General features: G+C 48.6%; 1 protein-coding gene across 2 annotated transcripts in view; it reads left to right on the top strand.

Annotated features, from left to right (window-relative positions):
* BAIAP2L1 (BAR/IMD domain containing adaptor protein 2 like 1) overlaps positions 1-20,953 on the top strand; it is an 86,464-nt gene that overhangs the window by 22,444 nt on the left and 43,067 nt on the right. For both annotated transcript variants that reach the window (XM_051839015.3, XM_089320929.1), the window contains exons 2-3: positions 3,850-3,925; positions 7,918-8,004. In XM_051839015.3, coding sequence (XP_051694975.2) covers positions 3,850-3,925; positions 7,918-8,004 — 163 coding nt within the window. The remainder of the gene's footprint in view (positions 1-3,849; positions 3,926-7,917; positions 8,005-20,953) is intronic.

The raw sequence follows: 20,953 nt of genomic DNA, 5'->3' as shown, positions 1-20,953 counted from the left end.
ATTATTTTCCAGATAGGAGTTAAAGAAGACCACAGAGAAGGGATCTGAGGAGACAGGACAGAACAGCTGCTGCTGCAGGTACCCACTGCGTGTCTTGCAGAGCGAGGCTGAGGGGCCGCTGGTTGTAAATAGTCTGGGCACAGCGGCTGGCTCCAGTCCTGCTAAATGAGTGGCCTTCCAGTTAGGTGTGGCAGAGTCACCCCATGCGTGTTTCTTTTCTTCCTTTTGAGAACATGTAAAATGATGGCAAAGGAATTAAAGATCAAAAAACCTGCAAAGAAACCTAAAAGGAAACATCAGTTGGCAGAAAGCTTAGAGAAATGTTGGGTAATAGAAAATAGAGGAGTGTTAGTTGGCCCCAGAGGACCTAGAGAATCTACAAGAAGAACTGATGAGAACGGGGCCATTCTCTCCAGGGAACCCCGGAAGCTGAGGGCCAGGCCCACCGAAGATGGGGACCCCAGGGTGCAAGGGGCTGGAGCAGGAGGCGGGTATGTGAGGTGCTGGGACTCCCAGTTCCCTTCGCTGCCCCTGCCGCCGCCACCTGCCTCTGCCTCTTTGGCTGGCTGGGATTCTCAGTCTCGGGCTGGTTGAGTCAGAGGAGCAGTGGACTTGGAAACACCAGCTGAGTGGAGGGGTGGAAACCCAGGAATTCATTCAGCTCTTTTAACGGTGGGTTCCCAGCCCCACTCCTGACTGGGAAAGCTATCCCTCTCCCCAGGCAGTGATGGGAAATTAGAGAAACTTCTGTGGAGGACCCCGGGGGCCCCAGCTGTTGTATGTGACCGGCCTTCTTGCCGCTGCTGAGTGAAGCCAGCAGCCACCCTGTCCCACAGCCACAGCTTCCAGGCAGCGTCTCAGGGCTTTGCTCCTAGTCAGGATCACTGGACGTCTAAGGAAAGCCTTCAACACTGCAGGCAGAGGGAAGCCCAGCAGTTGAGAAGGAGGAACAGGAGGTGAAGTGGGGAACTGGGATAAAACAGAAAAACCACAACTCAGATAAAAGAAAGACATTGCATTCATAAAACAGGGACAGAAGGGTGCTTCTAAAAATGAAGAAACGCGAAAGTGTTCTTGGGGCCGGCACTGTGGTGCAGCGGGCTGAAGCCCTGGCCTGGAGCACCGGCATCCTATATGGCACCGGTTCTAGTCCTGGCTGCTCCTCTTCTGATCCAGCTCTCCTCTATGGCCTGGGATAGCAGTAGAAGATGGCCCATGTCCTTGGGCCCCTGCCACCCACATAGGAGACCCGGAAGAAGCTCCTGGCTTCAGATCGGCCCAGCTCCGGCTGTTGTGGCCATCTGGGGAGGGAACCAGTGGATGGAAAACCTCTCTCTCTCTGTCTCTACCTCTCTCTCTAACTCTTTCAAAGAAATAAAATAAATCTTTCAACAATGTATTCTTAGAAATTAAAACTATATCAAAAGCTTAAATAGAAAAGTTGGAATGTAAAGCTAAGGATATCTATCCAAGACATACAGTAAAAAGACTTAGGAAGAAGGAGAATAGAGAATAAATCCAGGATGTGTAAAATCCCCATCAGAGTTCCAGAAAGAATGAAGACACGGGATATAAGAATGTTGTCTGGACCCAAAGGACTTAATTTTCCACATGGCTGGGGTACACTCAGTGTCCAGTAATATAAATGAAAAACTGCCCACACTGAGACAGCATTAGGCAATTTCAGAACGCAGGGACAAAGGGAAGACTTCCCAAAATAAACTATCGAAAAAAAAAAAATCCCAAGAGAAATGACAGCTGACTTCTCAGGAGCAAAGCTGAGTGCCAAAGACAAGTGGAGCAGTATCTCAAAAAATTTAAGGGAAATAATTTCAATCTATTACACCTCACTCAGCAAAATACCAAGTAAATGCCAAGGTAAAAATAACTTCAGACACATGAGGACTCCATTTACCTCTTGTGCATCATTTCTTAGACCATTTTTGGAGAATGGTTCCCAGCAGAAAGAAAGGAGAGAGAGAAGAGGGGCCGACTGAGGAAGGCTGTGACATGGGTGACCAGACAGGGATGTGTGAGGGCAGGAGCCTGGCGGGCCCAGGCACAGTCGGGCCACACCGAGGAAGAGGACACACAGTCCTTGGAGGAGGTTCTGGGGACTGACAGTTGTGTGCATTTGACAAATATTGATGGGCCTCTGCTGGCTGTGAGGGAGTGTGGGGGAAACGTCAGCTGCATAGAAGCCAAGCCAGCCTGGGCTGCTGGGGTGGTTGCTGATCCCAGGAGAAAGGAAACGTGACCCTTAGTCCGTGCCTTGTATTGAAGTAACCAGTATTTACATGGTCACAACAGACACTACTGATTTGCTAGAAAATTGGGATTCGTCATGTAAGGATTGGGGGAAGGGGAAACGAGGTGGTAGAGAGGTGAGCCTCACGCACTGTAGCAGGAAAGCGACCCTCACTGCCCCAAACTGAGGAGTTAAGAGCATTCAGGCCGGCGCCGCGGCTCACTAGGCTAATCCTCCACCTAGCAGCGCCGGCACCCCGGGTTCTAGTCCCAGTCGGGGCACCGGATTCTGTCCCGGTTGCCCCTCTTCCAGGCCAGCTCTCTGCTGTGGCCAGGGAGTGCAGTGGAGGATGGCCCGAGTACTTGGGCCCTGCACCCCATGGGAGACCAGGAGAAGCACCTGGCTCCTGCCTTTGGATCGGCGCAGTGCGCCAGCCACAGCGCGCCAGCCGTGGTGGCCATTGGAGGGTGAACCAACGGCAAAAGGAAGACCTTTCTCTCTGTCTCTCTCTCTCTCTCACTATCCACTCTGCCTGTCAAAAAAAAAAAAAAAAAAAGAAAAAAAAAAAGGAGCATTCAGAACTACGGCAATGCAACAGCGTGGTTGAAAGCGGTCTTGGCAGAAAGACCTGTGCTTGTTTCAACCTTAAGCCATTGTTAGTCCTGTTCTCTCCCTACTCCTGCTTCACCCTGGAGAAGCCTTGTCTGCCCCCTGTGAAAGCCAAGTGCCTTTTCTTTCTTTTTATCATATGGTCATCCACAAAGAGGGGATCAGGAGACCAGAGCCCTCTACTTGGAGTTGTTAATACTATGTAGCTCTTTGTTTGTGGTCAGCACCATGGGAAAAATTTGTTTCTTGTACTAAAGATTTAGCATACTTTACGTTTAAACGAACATTCTAAATAATTGCACATCTTAAAATGGGCATAACACTTGTCTGTGACTTTCTAGAGAATGGAACCTTTACAGATGAGAACCATGGGTAACCACCTCATGAAATCTAGGGAGGGAGTGACGGGGTGTGGGGGACCGTATGCACAGGGCTTACTGCAAGTCCTTAACGAGTAAACCAGCTGCTAGAAACAAATGCAGTGACCACCTTGAAAGATTGAAGGTGGGCCTGTTTCCAAGGCCATCTGTAATACCCACTCTACACACCCTCTCCCAGTAATCAGAGTAAAAACAAAATCTCTTGGGAATTTCTGTAGGCTTATTAGCTAAAACATTGCCCTTAATCATAAATTAAGTACACAGGTAGCTTATCGTGCGCTTGTTTCCTAACACTAGCATGACAACCACTAATCATCCTCTTAACCCCAAGGCCCATGGTCCCTGTGGGCTGTGACAGAGACCTGAATGTCTGCTGCTGGCTCCATTTACAGTAGGTTGTCCTTGGCCGTGGGCAGCTGGGAGAATACCAGGACTACACGCTCCTGTTCCTGGGGTAAGGCAGTAGATGCCTCACGTGATTTTTAAGTCATCTGTTAGTCCGTCACTGTATTGTTAGCTAACAGAGCTAGCCTTGGCCACTTAGTGACTAAATATAGAGATTATTCAGTCTACTGTATATTTTATTAATTGCTTTGTCTGTTTGTTTCTCAGAATGTTATGGAGCAGTTCAATCCTGGACTACGCAATTTAATAAACCTAGGAAAAAATTACGAGAAAGCTGTTAGTGGTAAGTCTTTGGTTCTTTTTTTTTTTTTTAATTTTCAGAATTTTCAGTATAAAGGACAAAAAAGCCATTCAGTAAATATTTGCTTGACGTCTTAAGTACTCAATATTAATTTTCTAAAGTATCTTCACGTAATAAAAATTAACCTACGGAACTTTGTAATGATAGTACATAGTTATATTAGTGTATTTGGAATGAGTCAGTGAATGACAGTGAAGCTCATAGATGATGTATTTTAACTGCCAAGTTACTGTTTTTGACCCAGGTCAATCTTTGACAGCATTGCCATAAGTGTGTTTTGTGCTTTTTAAACCAAATTATTTGTGAACTGATGGCATATATAACATATGCACTTACCATAATTGGGTTAGTGTCCTGCCGCACTGGAAGTCATTCTTTCATTTGTGTAGCAGAATCTCTTGCCCTTGGATGATGGTCACTTTGGGAAATGTCCAGCCGGAATGGGAAAACGTCTGAGCTAAAGGCTGGACTTGCATTCTCATTTCAACCTGAGTACTTCACTTAGAACCGTTCCGGTGTTGGTGTTTGCCTCCCTTTGTGAACCAAAGTTGTTGACTAAGTTTAAGACATTTCCAGTGAGGATGTTGATGTGCACCTGCACATGTGTTTCCCGGCTGAAGGGCAAATGTTAAAATGTGTCAGTGATCACCTGGGAAACTTCCGATGCTGACAGCCACCAGACTGTCACATGGCCAAGAAAATTCTCCTTGTGTAGCAAGTATACCACCCCACCCCCACCCGAAATACTCAGACCCCAGCGTCACCCGCTTCCCTGGTTCACAAAGACCTCCAAGTGACGTAACTAGAAAATTCAGTTCCCAGTGGTTTAAGACTTGAAGGCTTCCGATCAGGTCTGGGGTCTTTGCCTTGTCTCTGGGTCCTCCCTCTCACCACACCTGCCTTTGCTTGCTCCCTCTCACTGTTTTCACAGTGAACCTGTGACCCCGGCAAAGGGCGCGCAGGCTGGGCTCTGGGTGCCCGGAGCAGTGCTGTCGTCACTGGGCCTGGGGACAGCCTGCTGCCTTGCTCTGCGGCTCTGCGCCTTGTGCTTGCTGCTGTCAGCATCAGGAAGGGCAGCAGCGCCGGGTTCTTCTGCCTCCCCTGCAGCAGGAGCAGTGCCTGTGCAGGCGCCTTCCCTCCTCCAGGGAGCAGGGCTTGGCGTCGCTGACTCTCCCTTGCTGACATCTTAAGTACTCAGTGTTGTCTTCATCACAAGGCACAGACTCGTTGCTTCCGATGTCCCTGTGAAGGAGATCGCTGTGACCTGCAGCGACTTTCCCCCTTTTAGAATGCACTCCCTCTCTGTGACCAGGTTTTACAAGTGAGTCAGTCCACTCCCACAGCCTGGCCTGTGATGAGGCTTCCCCCGCAAGGGTTCTTATCACCAGCAGCTCCTGGAGATTGTACTCTACTTCAGTCAGTATTCCCAGAATTCATAGCTCCTCTGGATGTGCCTTTCCAAAGTCATTGAGGAACGTAGACGAGTTGGTGAAGTCCTTGGTAAGAATGGGAGTACAGTTGGGGAAGCCAGCGTGTACTCAGCAGTTAGGTCACAGGGCAGTGCATGCGTTGCCTAGACCAGCCTCACAGCAGTCTGAGCAGTGATGGTCAGTGTGGACCCGAGAGGGCAGGAGGCCCTGCAGGACTTGAGCTACTGTCTCAGACTTCAGTAGGCACACACTGCTACCTGTGGAGCGTCCAGGCCGAGCCTTAGGATCCCCTCTGGCATCTGGCCTGGGCGAGAGGCCTTGTCTGCACAAGCAGCCTCCTCTCTTCAGGGAGGCCAGACTGGGTCCTCACTCAGTAGCAGAGGGGTCCCAAGAGGTATCAAGCCCCTGTGGGAGTCATGCTTGCTGATGCCTCATTGGCCAAAGCAAGTCACGTGGCCAGACCACACTTTGATGTGGTTAGGGACCACCCAGGCCGGGAATCTGGGAGCCATGATTCATCAGAGGCCGATGCAGTAAAGATCTGCATGAGTCTGTGGGTGCAGCGGCTCACCTGTGGGCAGTGGGGGGCCGTCAAGTGCTCTGGAGCAGAGGAGTAACCCAGTGAAACCATCTCGTAAGGAAGTTACCGGGCTGAAGGAGGTAGATAAAACTGGAGTGATGAAAGTGTTGACCATGAAAACAGAAAAAATAGGCTTGATTCCTTAAAACAATAAATGATAGAAAATATCTTAATGTTTTCACAAAGGAGGGCAAAATCATGAAAACATTTTATTCTTTATCCTGAACAAATTATATAATTTTATTTTAATCTACTTTATCACAAAAGCATAGATGTTTTATAGGACCGAAGGGTATTGCGTGGTTTCAAATGCAGGTCAACAGTTAATGAAAAATTTCAATTTAATGTGTGGAGGCAAACCAAACATTTTGTTCAAATATTGTGTAATCTTACATGCCGTCCTCCCACTAGTTTGCTCCTCAGCTTATCAGTGCTTTGCAATTTAAAATCTTGGTCCTAAAATATTACATCTATTAACTTGACAGTGTACTGGCTACACACCTTGTCTTTAGCTGGAGTCACCTTTCGTTTAGCAGTAGCTCAGACCAGAGTCAATAAGCACCATGATTTAAAGCCAAGGAAGTGCAGTGCCTTAGCTGACTCACCACCGACCTTGGCACGTCCCAAAGTGTGTCCAGTCTGCCCTCTTAGCGAGAGGGGCTGATGGATAGGTTAGCCGAGCAGTGACTTGAAAAGTCCGCGTATGTGCCTACCGTTGCTGTTCTTTTTACAGGCGTTCTTCAGGTTACCCTTGGTCTTAGAGTAGCGTGGCAGAATGTGGTGTTCCCTTTTCGTGTATACGTATTCAGTGAAAGCTGTGTCTTTTACAATTCTTTTAAACTCTGTAATAAGTCCCAAAATAACCTGCCATACAAACCTACAGTACCTTGAGCTCTGAGTCTGTACATGGGTCAATTCTGTGCCCCTTCCCCCAGTGCTTGTTTTTTAAAATCCACCTTTAAAAACAATGCCCCTTATAAACTGAGGCAAAAACAGCTGGGGTGGCCTGTGGTTTTCCTGTCAGTGAAAGGAAGGGGCTGGACAAGGAGCTCTAAGTCTCCACAAGCGGTGGTCTTCAGAGCTATAGGAAAAACTGATTTCTACTTGTGAATCCAATCTTTGAATAAAAAAAATGAATTATTTTCTCCAAAATCACATGGACCAGGCCAGGTCTTGTAGAAAAGCTGGCTTGTTCAGTTCCAGTGATGTCCTCGAACCGAGCTTGTGGTAAAGCGGAGGAGGCCAGTGGTCTGAGCGGCCCCCTCCTGTCCGCTCAGGGCTTCCCCTATAGGGTGTTCTGTAGATGAGCGGCGTTGGTTCAGAAAGGAGGGCGCGTGGTGGTTGTTTAGTCTTCAGAATTGGGTAAAGGGGGAAATACCATCTTTAAGATAATTGGAACTCATATAGCAAAAACAAATATTTCCTAAACTATACCAAAAAGGGAGGGAAAAAGTAGAATATTTGGTTATTTCAGAAAATTCTATTTTTTGAAGAAGAATTTTATTTCAAATATCATAAAATTTTCCTAGCCATAGATCTGTTTAGTTGCTTGTGATTCAGAATGGCCCTTTCGGTAGAAAGGGTAAAATGCCGTCCCAGGCCCAGGTCCCTGGACCACGCCCTCACGAGTCCCCCTGAATAGTGGGCTGCATGGGTGGCTGAGTTCCCAGCCTGATTGCAGGCTTGGGGGCACGTTCCCTCTGTAGCCGGCCTCGGGAGACTGCAGTACCTTCTGGACGTGGCACCTGCTGCTGGAAGAGTCCCCGTCGCTGGTCTGCGGTGAGAATCCATGGGCTATCCTGTGGGTGGCACAAGGGCTGCCTTCTGAGAGCCACACCTGCCGCAGCCCAAGGCTTCCTGCAGCCAGAAGGGATTAAGGGATGTTTGGGGGGAAAAAAAAAAACTCCACGTCACTTCCTCCTGTCCCTGTTAAAGTGTTGATTTTGTGTTGCTTTCCCATCTAGCTATGATCCTGGCAGGAAAAGCCTACTACGATGGAGTGGCCAAGATTGGTGAAATTGCCACTGGGTCCCCTGTGTCGACTGAGCTGGGTGAGTTGACCATCTGTTATGCAGAACCCCAATTGCTATCCCACAAACCCTGATGAGAATGCGTGCGGTGGCCCCAGTCCAGGATGGAGAGGAGAGCAAGCCCAGCACTCTGTGGTTTGAGTTCCCAATGGTCTATGTCCATGGAGGCTTCGTCGGAGGGCAGGCCGGGGGCCTTCCAGACTTGGCCTCTTGACTCTTTTAGGAACTCCAGCCTCTGCCTTTTGCCCATCGCCTCTGGTCCCTGGAGCCCCAGGGAGCCTTGACCTACATTCATCACCAGGGGTGGGGGGAGTGAGGCCTGCAGCCCATGGCACAAGTTGCTCCTGTGACTCACCTGGTGGAAAACCCAGCTCCTTTACGTTTCCCTCTTGGCTCTCGCAGCGTCCACAGTTGCCTTCGGTTGTGATTTTTCCGGTTTTGCTGGTATGAATCGTTCTCCTGTGCAGGAGCAGGAGCAGGGCAGCCACACCCTGGGCAGCACTGGCAGCAGAGGAAGCTGGTTTCTATTTACACAGCCACTTCTCTGCTGCCATCCCTGTGGGGAGGGCAGAGTCCACAAATCGCCCCTCGTCTGTACAACTTTGGAATATGTTTACGAATATGTACGAAGGGTAAAATTGCTGGGGTAATGTGAAAGGCTCAGAGAGCCAGAGGAAAGAGCCGGTACAGTTGTGTTTAAAGGAAAGTGCGCTCTTCTGTTAAAAGGTGGGGAGGGGAGGCGGAGGAGAAGCACGCATCACCATCACCACGTGGAGGTTCTGGTAATTCTCACCGTTTCAGGTCCACTTGGCCGGGAAACTCCACTGACCCGTCCAGGGGCAGCACGGGGCGGGGCTGGGCTCTGGCGCAGAGCTGACCTGTGCTCTCATTCGTGTTCTCGGACAGCTCTGTACTGACCAAAGGCAGAACATATGCCTGAAGTTACTCTAGTGAGAAAGTCAGTCCTCCCTTGTAACCGAATCAGCTGCACGCAAGGAGAGTTTTGAAACCCTGGCTTGTGCTCCATGTGTGACCTGGTGAGCTGTGTTGCAAGCTCAATCAGTTGAAAGAAGTACAGACTGCCTTCTGTTGATAGAGCCGATAGCAAACCTTAGGGCCTGGGGGGAGGAGTCGCGATGATCATAGGGTTCCCAAAATAGGACTACATTAAAAAGAAACAACCTATTTGTGTCAGGATCGGGGGGAAAAATGTGCTCCTTCCATTAAAACATATGGTGCTGATTCACTGTTGCCCGGTTTGCCTTCTCCATGTTTTATGGGGTTTGCCGCTGTTTAAATAAGACTCTGTTCCACACCTTACTTTATTCAGCTGTGAGTCCACGAAGTTGAGTCAGGTGTTTCCATGGCAACGGTGTTGTCATAAACAGAAGCTTAAAACTCCCTGGTGAGCTGACTGTGTTACTCTGGGAAGCCCCCGTGTGGGTGCCGCTAGTGTTCAGAGTGAATGGGAGCGACTTCTACTTCGGGTTTCTCACGATCTCATAGTTACTGATGTTCTCTTCTACCGCTAGTCGGTGATAACATGCTACCTCACTAAGGCTTGCTTTTGTAGGCCTTGTATACTTCTTTGATTTCCCTAGTTTTTATTTTGCTGCTAAACTTTTAGACTAAAATAACACCTTGCAGGGCTGGCATTGTGGCACAGCAGGTCAAGCTGCTGCTTGCGAAGTCAGCGTTCCATATCAGAGCGCTGGTGTGAGTCCCGGCTACTCCACTTCGGATCCAGCTCCCTGCCCATGCTCCTGGGAAAGCAGTGGAAATGAGCCACGTGCTTGAGCCCCTGCACCCACGTGGGAGACCCGGGTGGAGTTCCCTGGCTCCTAACTTGAGCCTGGCTATTGCGGTCTGTGGGGAGTAAACCAGGAGATGGAAGATTCTCTGTCTCTGCCTCTCCTTATCTGTTGCTCTGCCTTTCAAATAAATAAGTCTGTAAAATAACACCCTGTGTCTGTTTCAAGTCCCTCTGTAGGATAGTAGTGGACAATTCATAGGAAGAAAAAAAAATAACAAAGATAGATTGTACCTTTCTCATTTTCCAAGGCATAGTTACTGCCTCTTGATAGTAGTATTTGTAACTTAGTTATAAAATGTACTTACATTATTAATTTTGTATAAAACTGAAGAGATATTACTGTGTATATGTATATAAAATCATAAGTTTCAAAATTTTCACAGGTCTTGCAGTTGGCTTCTGTTAGTAAGGCTGCAGCAGAACTGTTGCTGATTTTTAGCTTTAGATATTTCCATTTAATTTATTTACTTAGGAGGTGGAAATTCCCATTCCCTAGTTCACTCCCCAAATGCCCACAGTTGGCCAGACTGAAGCCAGGAGCCTGGAACTCAGTGTGAATCTCCCACATGGGTGGCAGGGACCCAAGTACTTGAGCCATTGCCTGTTGCCTCACAGGGTACACGCTTAGCAGGAAGCTGGAATCAGGAGCAGAGCTGGACTCAAACCTAGGCACTGCCATATGGCATGCGGGTGTCCCAGACAAGGTCTTAATTGCTAGGCCAAGCGCCTACCCCCAGTGTTTGCATTCAGATACCTGTCCTGCATCATCTTATCCATTGCTATGTTCACATTGCTGTGTGAGCAATTCAGGATGCTTTTGCCCAAAAGTAACATAATACTTGACTAGTACTGAGTTAAGCTCTCCTCATGCTTCCTATTCCTTGTTAGGCCGGGAGTAGGGAGTTCCCAGGTAGGTAATCCTCACTAAGGACCCAGGTTCCTTTTTTCTGCTTCTTTTCATTTCCTCTTGGTTCCAGAGCAGCTGCCAACCTAGTGATCACATCTTTCTTCCTGCTTCCAAAGGCGTCATCTTCCTAGATGTGCCCGCTTACAAAGGAGGAAACCTTTGCCCAGAGCACTAGCGCACAGTCCCTCGTGTCCCCTGGCCCCATTTAGATCACATGGCCGGACCCCAGCTGCCAGGAAGGCGTCTCTGGCACGATCGGCCAAAGAATGCGGGGGAGGAGAGGGCACAGCTGCCGGGACCTCGCCTGAGGACAGCCCCCGCGTCAGGCGGCTGTGGCATTGAAGGCCGGGTTGCAGCAACTTCAGTGAAAGGGAAGGGCCTCCACAAATGTCCTCGATGCAGCTGTCCGCAGCGTGCACGGGATGCCTCTGCATTTTGCATGTGTCTGGTGGGAGCATTTTTTTCTCCCATGTGGGCTGGTGCGTGATTCTGGAAAACAGGTGGACACTTCAAACTCTGTCGTTTCTCTGGGAAAAGAAAAGTCTCTGTGCTCCTCTAGAACCTGAAAATGAATTCTTTAACATTTTTACAACAGCTTAATTGACATACTGTTCACATAGCATTCACTGATAAAGTGTGAACTTTGTTCCCTTTAGTATATTCACCAAGCTGTGCAAGAACCCTAGAAGGGGTCACGGGAGAGGAAGAGCACGGGACTCCCCCCGTGGGGATCTTGTCAGGAAGGGGATGAAAGGTCACAGTCGGTGTCCAAGCAGGGCCAGCGGTGTGGTGGTGGCGGTCAGCAGGCCCCGTGGAAGGGGTGGTTTCACCTGGGACCTGGCCGTGAATGCCAGTGGTACTGGAAGTCAGGGAGGGGTCACGTCCACTCAGCCTCTGTGCTGCCGTGCTTCCACAGAGAAACGCGGGTCTTGTGAGGTGTCCACTGCTGCCAAGTGCCTTCTCCACACTTGTTTCTTCTGCGGCCACCCCTGAGTGGAATTTTACCCCGCGATCTTCGGGGCGCAGCGTTGCCTTGTGGGAAGGGTTGCTAGGCCCTGAGGGAACTCTTGGTGATGGCCTCCGCAGGCAGCTGCGTTGGGTCGTGGGTCCCTGGCAGTGTTCCTCAGAGCCAGGGTTGGTGTGGCAGGGGCGTCTGTGCCGCCTGGGCCTCAGAGCTCGCCCTGCCCAACTGGAGCCCAGGAAGGATCCTGGACCGAGGATGGTCAGGCCAGGCCACATTTTACTTCCCCTACTGCCTGGCACCCAAGGTGCTCAGTGCTATGTTGCTGCTGTCAACTTGTGGTGTGACCTTGGGCAGCACTTCCCCTGGATGAGTGGGCTGGCCACACCCTGCGGGTTGTCGGAGATGAAATGAGGCCAGGTGCCCGTGGCTTCCCTCCCAGGTGAGGCCGTGAGGAGGCTTCTCCACTGCCATTTCACGGACTCGCCAACATTTGAGAACTCAGTAAAGCAGTGCCAGTTTTCCTCGCTGACCTTCTTGCCATGAAGTGGACAGTCCAGCTCTGTAAGAGCATCTGTTTCCTTCCTTGATGATCCGTGAGCCGGTTCCTTGGCTCTGCCCGTGGTATCTTCGTTCCCCATTTCATTAACCACTCCTGTTCCCTTTGTTTTCTCCCTCCATCTTTGTGATCACTATTGCTCCTTCCATGGTACACTTAGCTCATTAGTACTGAATACAGGCAGTCCCCGTTCTGCACAGTAATGGGACCGTAAAGATGGCTGTGTGGGTTGAAACCATGCCGTCATCTTAATATTCCGTAGGAAAAATTGGCTATTGTTCCACAACTCATAAAAATGTTGCCAGCAGCATTTGCTGTTTGTGTGGGGAAATGAAGAACTGGTAAAACTGACATTTATGTAGCATGCTGTGAAGCATTAGAAGAACATAGAGAATTCCAGTTCTTATTTCTAACAGATTTGTCAAGAGTGGTTTCAGCAGTGCTTGCCACTGCCTTGTGACCTCCCGAGTGAGCCTCTCTCCGTGCCTTAGCGAATCATGGTGGTCCTCTCTGCCTCTCCGTCAGAGTCCGAGGAGGAGCCCTCGGTTTCTCTCACAAGTTCGTGGCAGATTCCCACACCCGTGTAAGTGTCCTCCCGTGGCAGTGTCTGGTGTCCTCCGCTTCCACTCAGTTCTCAGAGCCTGGAGCAGCAGACGGTCCCCCGAGGAGAGGACCTGGTCCCAGATGGCCCCTTCTTCAGACGCCGACCGAAGAGGTTGTCACCTGTACTCCTGTCCAAGGGGCTGTATCAGGACTCCCTTCCCCCTCCTCGGGCTTCACTGATTTGCTAGCGCAGCTCAGGAACTCAGGAAACACTTCTGACGCGTGTGGGTTTGTGAGGCAGGATGTTACGAGGGTACACGGGAAGAGCTACACAGGGCATGGTTGTGTGGGAAGGAGCCAGGAGCCCACTCCGGGAGCCTCCTTGTGTTCCAGGCTCTCCGCACACCACATCTTTTAGGTTCTGCGAAAGCTTGCCTGTTGGGCGTGACAGATTATATTACTGGCCTCCCCTAGTGGGGATGGGGCTGAACCTTCTGGTCCACAGGCAGCCAGCCCCTGCCTTAGGCACTCACTGGTTATACAGAAAGACGTCATCGCCTTGGGGAGTGAGGTTCCGAGGGGTTCAGGAGCTGTGGTGTCCAAAAACAGGACAAGCCGGCGCCGCGGCTCACTAGGCTAATCCTCCGCCTAGCGGCGCCGGCACACCGGGTTCTAGTCCCGGTCGGGGCGCCGGATTCTGTCCCGGTTGCCCCTCTTCCAGGCCAGCCCTCTGCTGTGGCCAGGGAGTGCAGTGGAGGATGGCCCAGGTGCTTGGGCCCTGCACCCCATGGGAGACCAGGAAAAGCACCTGGCTCCTGGCTCCTGCCATCGGATCAGCGCGGTGCGCCGGCCGCAGCGCGCCGGCCGCGGCGGCCATTGGAGGGTGAACCAACGGCAAAGGAAGACCTTTCTCTCTGTCTCTCTCTCTCACTGTCCACTCTGCCTGTCAAAAAAAAAAAATAAAAATAAAAAATAAAAAAAAAATAATAAAAAATAAAAAACAAAAACAGGACAGACATCAAATGTGTTTCACAACCTCACAGTCAGCTTCTAGCATTTTACCTTTTGTGGTCTCAGTGTTGTGGTAGCTGGCAGGAGCAGTCCTCTAGCCTTGGTCCTGGTCAGGATTGTCTTGGCCTTGCTGAGACTTTTGACTTTCCACGTATTTTAGAATCAGCTGGTCAGTTTGCTGAAAGAAATCTCCGGGGATTTTCACCAGGGACGCATTGACTTCACAGCTGAGTTGACAGAGAGCTGACATCTTGACAGTGTTGACTATTCAATACCATGGCGGCGGCTGTGTCCTTTGATTTAGTTGAGGCTTCATTTCTGTCAGCACTACTTTGTATTTTTCCTTTTAGAGGCCCTTTTTTTTTATTATTATTATTGTGTGCTTTTTATGTCCTGTTAAAATTTTAAGGATTTATTTGCAAAGGCAGAGTGATAGAGAAATCTTCCATCTGCTGGTTCTCCCCTAAATGGCCAGAGGTGGGCCAGGCTGAAACTCCATCCTGGTCCCCCATGTGGGTGGCAGGGGCCCAGGTCCTGGGGCCATCACCCGCTGCCTTCCTAGGCATATCGGCCGGAAGCTGGGTCAGAGGCAGAGTAGGTGGGACGTGAACTGGCACTCAGCATGTGGGATGCCAGCCTCACAAGCAGCACCTTAGCCTGTTGCACCATGATGCCAGCCCTCATAAATGGTACCTTAAAGTTATTTTCAGGGCCAGTGCTGTGGGGCAGCGAGTTAAAGCCATGGCCTGCAGTGCCCGCATCCCATATGGGCACCATTTCAAGTCCCAGCTGCTCTACCCAGCTCCCTGCTAATGCACCTGGGAAAGCAGTGGAGGATGGCCCAGGTCCTTGGGCCCCTGCACCTATGTAGGAGACCTGGAAGAAGTTCATGGCTTTGCATTGGCTCAGCTCTGGCTGTTATGGCCATTTGGGGAGTGAACCAGCAGGTGGAAGACCTCTCTCTCTGTCTTTACCTCTCTCTGTAACTTGTAAATAAATAAATCTTTAAAAAAAAGTCCCTTTAAGTTTTGATTTTAACATACTTTTATAACAAATTACAATTCACATATAAATTCACCAATTTAAATTGTAAAGTTCAATGTTTAGTGCATTCATGATGTTGTGCATTTACTGCCACAAAGTTAGAATGTTGTCATCAACCCCTGTACCCGTCAGCTGTCACTTCTTACTTAACCCCACCCCCAGCTGTGTGCAATGATCAATACACTCTATGTAAAAATTTTTTTGTTTGAAAGAGTGACAGGGAGAGAAAGAGATCAAGAGATCATCCGTCCACTGGTTCACTCCTCAAATGCCTTCAGCCGCTGGGGCTGAGGCTGAGCCAGGCCGAAGCCAGAAACCCAGAACTCATCCAGGTCTCCCGCGTGTGTGACGAGTCCAGTCAAGCACTTGAGGCGTCCTCTGCCACCTTCCCAGTCACGTTAGCAGGAAGCTGAATGGAGAAAGTAGAGCAGCTGGGACTTAACACCAGTGCCACAGTATGAGAGGCGGACACTCCAAGCAACACCTTAACCCACTGTGCCCCAGTGCCAGTTAGTGTACTTCCTGTAGGTTTGGTTATGTTCATATATGGGATCATACACTATACGGTGCCTTGCGCTGGTTTCCTTCCCTTGATGTAGGGATTTCATGTTTCATTTATGTCATCTGTATCAATATTCCATTTCCACTTAGGGTGACTACTACTGCATAGATAGGCAGCATTTTGCTCACACACCTATCATCTGCAGGATATTTGGGTGGTTTCCACCTTTCCATCTATTAAAAATAGATGTTGCTGTGGGCGTGTGTGTACATATGCAGTTTTCCCTCACTTGGATACGTCCTCTGGAGTGGTTCTGCTGCCTGTGTGATGACTTTAAATTGAACCCTTTGAAGAACTGCCAGACTGTTTTCGGCATGGCTGCACCATATTCCCTACCCGCCAGCAGAGTATGAAGCTCTGGTTTCCCCACATTCTTGTCCATACTTGTTGTCGTCCATTTGGGGTTTGCTTTATTCTCTGTCGTAGCCGTCATGGTGAGTGTGAAGTAATGTCTCACTCGGTTTTCATTCGCATTTCCCTAATGACTAATGATGTTGAACAACATCTTTTCGTATTCTTACTTGTCATCTACCAGTCATCTTCGGAAAAATGTCTCTTCACCTGCTCTGCCCATTTTCACTCAGTTATTTTTGTTTTTGTTAGAGTTTGCAAACTGGCTTTAAAGGTTTTTTTTTCTTCTTTTGTCATTTATACAGTAATTGCGGTGTTTGTTCTTGACCTAATCCTGCGGATACTGTATCTCTTCTCATTCATGAAGGATTCTTTCTATAAGGGTTCGATTGTCTTTTAGTTCTATTTTATGGTGGATGTGTTGCTCTCTTTCATCGAGGGACAGTATAAAAGTTTTGGCATTGAGAGCTGATGCAGCATAGTGGTTTAAGCTGCCGCCTGTCGTGCTGACATCCCATGTAGGAACTGCTCCACTTCTGATGCAGCTCCCTGCTAATGCACCTAGGAAAGCAGCAGAAGATGGTCCAAGTACTTAGACCCCTGCACTCAGTGGGGACACATATGAAGCTCCTGGCTTTGGCCTGGCTGAGCTCAGGTCATTGCAGCCATCTGGGGAGTGAACCAGTAGATGGAAGATCTGTCTCTCCTGCTCTCTGTCTGTAACTCTGCCTTTCAAATCAATAAAGTAAATCTTTAAGAAATAAAGTTTTGCTGTTGAAAGTCACCAGGGCCAGCGCCATGGCTCACTCAGTTAATCCTCCATTTGCACCGCCAGCATCCCATATGGGTGCTGGGTACAAGCCCTGGTTGCTCCTCTTCCAGTCCAGCTCTCTGCTGTGGCCCAGGAGGGCAGTGGAGGATGGTCCAAGTCCTTGGGCCCTGCACCTGCATGGGAGACCAGGAGGAAGCTCTTGGCTCCTGGCTTCAGATCGGCGCAGCGTGCTGGCCGTAGCGGCCATTTGGGGAGTGAACCAACGGAAGGAAGACCTTTCTCTGTCTGTCTCTCTCTCACTCTCTATAACTCTACCTGTCAAATAAATAAAGTAAAGAAAGTCACCAAAAAATGGAGAAATGTCAAATACTGGGGACACTTCACTGATAATACAGTTCACTTCTCATAGAGACATGAGAGACATGTAAAATACGCTGTTTACAAGGTTTTCTAATTATCTAAAACTTAAGGAAGAATGATAGGTATAAATCATCTATAAATTTGCCAGGCATACCTTTCACCCCCCATCCCCCAGAACTTGATTCGTGATCATTTTTTCCTTTTTTTTTTATTTTAAGTTTTATTTATTTTTTTGAAAGAGTTACACTTGTTCACTCCCCAGATGGCCGCAATAACCAGGACTGGGCCAGACCAAAGCCAGGAGCTTTGTCCAGGTTTCCCACATGGGTGACAGGAGACCAAACATTTGTGCCATTCTCTGCTGCTTTCCCAGGCACATTAGTAGGGAACTGGATTGGAAGTGGAGCAGCCAGGCCTCAAACTGGCACCCGTATGGGATGCCAGTGTGGCAGGTCAACCTGCTACACCAATCTTTCTTTAATGAAAATAAAAGGTCCTTTATGAATAGTCTTCTGTTACACGGACTATTCAGAACATGTATCATTGCTTTTCTCCAGCTGTATTTAAAAGTGATAGAAAAATATTGATGAGTTAAAGGAAATTCCCAAATGAATGAAAATGAAAAGCATTTTCATACGAAAGGATCTCAAATTATTTGAAGCATGTTTTGAAGTCTCTTTCAAATTAATTTTGCCAGAATAATCTTTTTATCAGTTGCATCTTTTTTGAATGTTTATTTGCTGATTTTCTTGTGAAAGAAAATCTTCTTCTGGAAGACAAGCCAACAGAGATCTTCGATCCACTGGTTCACTCCCAAATAGTTGCAACAGTAACTGGATCAGGCAAATGTCTGATCAGGCGAATGTCAGGAGCCCCGAACTTCACCCAGGTCTCCACGTGGGTGGCAAGGGCCCAAGTACTTGTGCCATCACCTGCTGTCTTCCAGGCTGTGCATTAGCAGGAAGCTGTATTGGAAGCAGAGCAGGTAATCCTCCACCTGCGGCACCGGCACTTGAATCCCATGTGGAATGTGGGCGTCCCAAGCAGCATCTCAGCCACTGAGCTCAGTGACAGCCCTGATGAACTGGCCGTTTGCAGGCCCTTAGCTGGAAGGCAGAGGTTTTCAGTGCCCTTCAGTTGCTTAGAAGTAGCTGATCATGTGGATTTGCAATCCTTTTCTCCAAAGAAGTGGTTTCTTCCTACCACCTCTCTGAGTGTCCAAGGGTAGCGGATGTTAGCAGGATCCCAGTGACCATGCTGGTGTAGGAACCTCAGGTCCTTAACCAACCAACTTTGTGGGAAGAAACAGACAAGTGAAAACCAAACCCAGAGCCCTGTAGGAGGGATTTGGCAGGTAAGTGATTTTTTTTTTTTTTAAGATTTATTTATTTATTTGAAAGTCAGAGTTAAACAGAGAGAGGAGAGGCAGAGATAGAGGGAGAGGTCTTCCATCCAATGGTTCACTTCCCAATTGGCCGCAACAGCTGGAGCTGCCCTAATCTGAAGCCAGGAGCCAGGAGCTTTCTCCAGATCTCCCGTGCAGGTGCAGGGGCCCAAGAACTTGGGCCATCTTGTACTGCTGTTGCAGGCCATAGCAGAGAGCTGGATGGGAAGTGGAGCAGCCAGGTTTTGAACCAGCACCCATATGGGATGCCGCCGCATCAGGCGAGGGTGTTAACCCGCTGCTCAACAACGCCGGCCCCAGGGAAGAGATCTTAAACCACATGTTTAATTGTAAAATAAAAAGTCATAGAGTCAAATTCATGTGACCCCCTCACTGTCCCTGGCCGCACACAGAGGTTCTGTCTCACGTGGAGACATGTGACCCCCTCACTGTCCCTGGCCGCACACACAGAGGTTCTGTCTCACGTGGAGACGTGTGACCCCCTCACTGTCCCTGGCCGCACACACAGAGGTTCTGTCTCACGTGGAGACGTGTGACCCCCTCACTGTCCCTGGCCGCACACACAGAGGTTCTGTCTCACGTGGTTCCTCTTGGGGCAGCACACTGACCTTGCAGAGCTCGCTCCAGAGGAAGCTGCATTTGGAGTCAACTCTAGTTTTGTCCCTAAATCAAACAACATTTATTTTTAAAACTTAGAAAATATTGAAAAGGTTGGAAGAGAAAACAGAGGTGGTCACTAAACATACTTTGGCAGAAATATCTGAAAGAGTCTTTGAATCATTCTCTTCATCTTTAAAGCAGAGAAAAACTAAAATTCTTCTCACTTATTTCTCAAGAAATAACAAGTCTTTGGGGAATTTATAAATTTCTCTGAATTCCTTACAGCTCAGCACTAAATAGGTGTGGGCTCTGTCCCACTGGAGTCAGCTATTACATTATTTCATTTTATGAGACTGTTTGGGTTGGTTTCTTAAAGTCCATCACAGGACTTAGAAAATCATAGGCTTTCTTGTCTGTTGACAGGATGTATATAGATTGTGAAACTTTTATATATATATATAAATCTATGTATATATCAGAATTTTGTCTTGATACTCAGAATTCAACTGGACAGTCTTCAGTCTTTAAATGAAGAACTAAAAAAATTTTTTCTGAATTTTTTTTTTTTTTTTTTTTTGACAGGTAGAGTTAGACACTGAGAGAGAGCCAGATAGAAAGGTCTTCCTTCCATTGGTTCACCCCCTTAAATGGCCGCTACAGCCGGCGCTGCACCAATCCAAAGCCAGGAGCCAGGTGCTTCTCTTGGTCTCCCATGGGGTGCAGGGCCCAAGCACTTGGGCCATCCTCCACTGCCTTCCCGGGCCACAGCAGAGAGCTGGACTGGAAGAGGAGCAACCGGGACAGAATCCAGCACTCCAACCGGGACTAGAACCCGGGGTGCCGGCACCTCAGGCAGAGGATTAGCCAAGTGAGCCGCGGCGCTGGCCTTTCTGAAGTATTTTTTAAGAAACGTTATTAACTCACCAAAAAAAAAAGTACAGATATATTCTTAATGTCTGGATAAAAATTAAATAATGCCAGAGTGGGTGAGAACTGCTAGGCCAGAGCTCTTGGTTTTGGTCAAAAATCTCTTTATAGGTTACGCTCGCTTTAAAAGAGATAAAAATCCTTCCCACAAATACAGGGGATTTCAGGGTACCTTGTTGCCTACTTCCTTTACACAGTGCCTGCTGTGTGCCAGGCTGCTGTAGCACCTCATAATTTCTCACTCCTGTGATCCCGCCACAGCCCTGTGGGGCAGTGCTGTTAATTCTACTTCTGTTTCTCAGGTAGGGAACCTGGGTTCAGAGAGTATGTGATTGCCAAGGTCACCCAGCTGCTTAATGGCTGGTCATTGGTCCCCGGCAGCCTGACAGCTCTGTGGCCTAATGTGACTATTTAATTTATTGTATGTCAAAGAGATAAGCTCCCCTAACATACTTTATCTTGTGGCAGTCAGATTATCCTGGCCATGATGCCTCAGCCACATAAGGGATGGTGTTAAGTATTAGCAAAGCAGCGTATAGTCTGAGGCCTGGGTAAGGTCTGTCTTGCCGTTTTCTTCCAAGTCAAGACTTCAGAGCTGCACTTGGGAGCACTAATGGCCGTGTGTGCCAGCTCTCCTGTGCAGCTTCACAGTGACGTCGGCAAAAGTTGCCTCCTGGAATTGGCCGCGTGATGGATGCCGTCAGCTCTGGTAGGTGACTTCTCTTAGTTCAGTTTGTTGGTGGCCATGTCTCACTCCAGCATTTCTTTATCCTTTTTGGTGCAGGAAAGACCTTAACTATAATAATTGTAGAGAGAGGCTTTAAACATATAAATATATAGCTTATAAAGTGTGTATAAGCATGTACCATAAAAACCTATGTTTCACATAGGCCTATGGTATAAATATGTGTAAGTTCTTGAAGTGTTCGGGTGTTCCGTGTTGTTACTTGTACTTGTCCATAGAGTTGTAAGAAAAGCGTTCCTTCTCTCACTTTAAGTAACCGTGTGTCCACGGGCTGTTCCATGACTGCAGAAGACTCCACGCGTGACCACTGAGTCAGCACATCAGGGCTGGTCCACAGAACGCTGCATGCTTTCAGGTTTCCTGGTAGGCACCACCCAGGTGCAGATTGGAAACCCCATTGCCCACTTTGA

The sequence above is a fragment of the Oryctolagus cuniculus genome, chromosome 19, assembly GCF_051225735.1.
Source record: "Oryctolagus cuniculus isolate XC-2025 breed Fujian yellow rabbit chromosome 19, ASM5122573v1, whole genome shotgun sequence".
NCBI classification, from domain to species: domain Eukaryota; kingdom Metazoa; phylum Chordata; class Mammalia; order Lagomorpha; family Leporidae; genus Oryctolagus; species Oryctolagus cuniculus.
The sequence above is the reverse complement of the archived record's forward strand: the minus strand, read 5'-3'. Positions and strand labels throughout refer to the sequence as shown.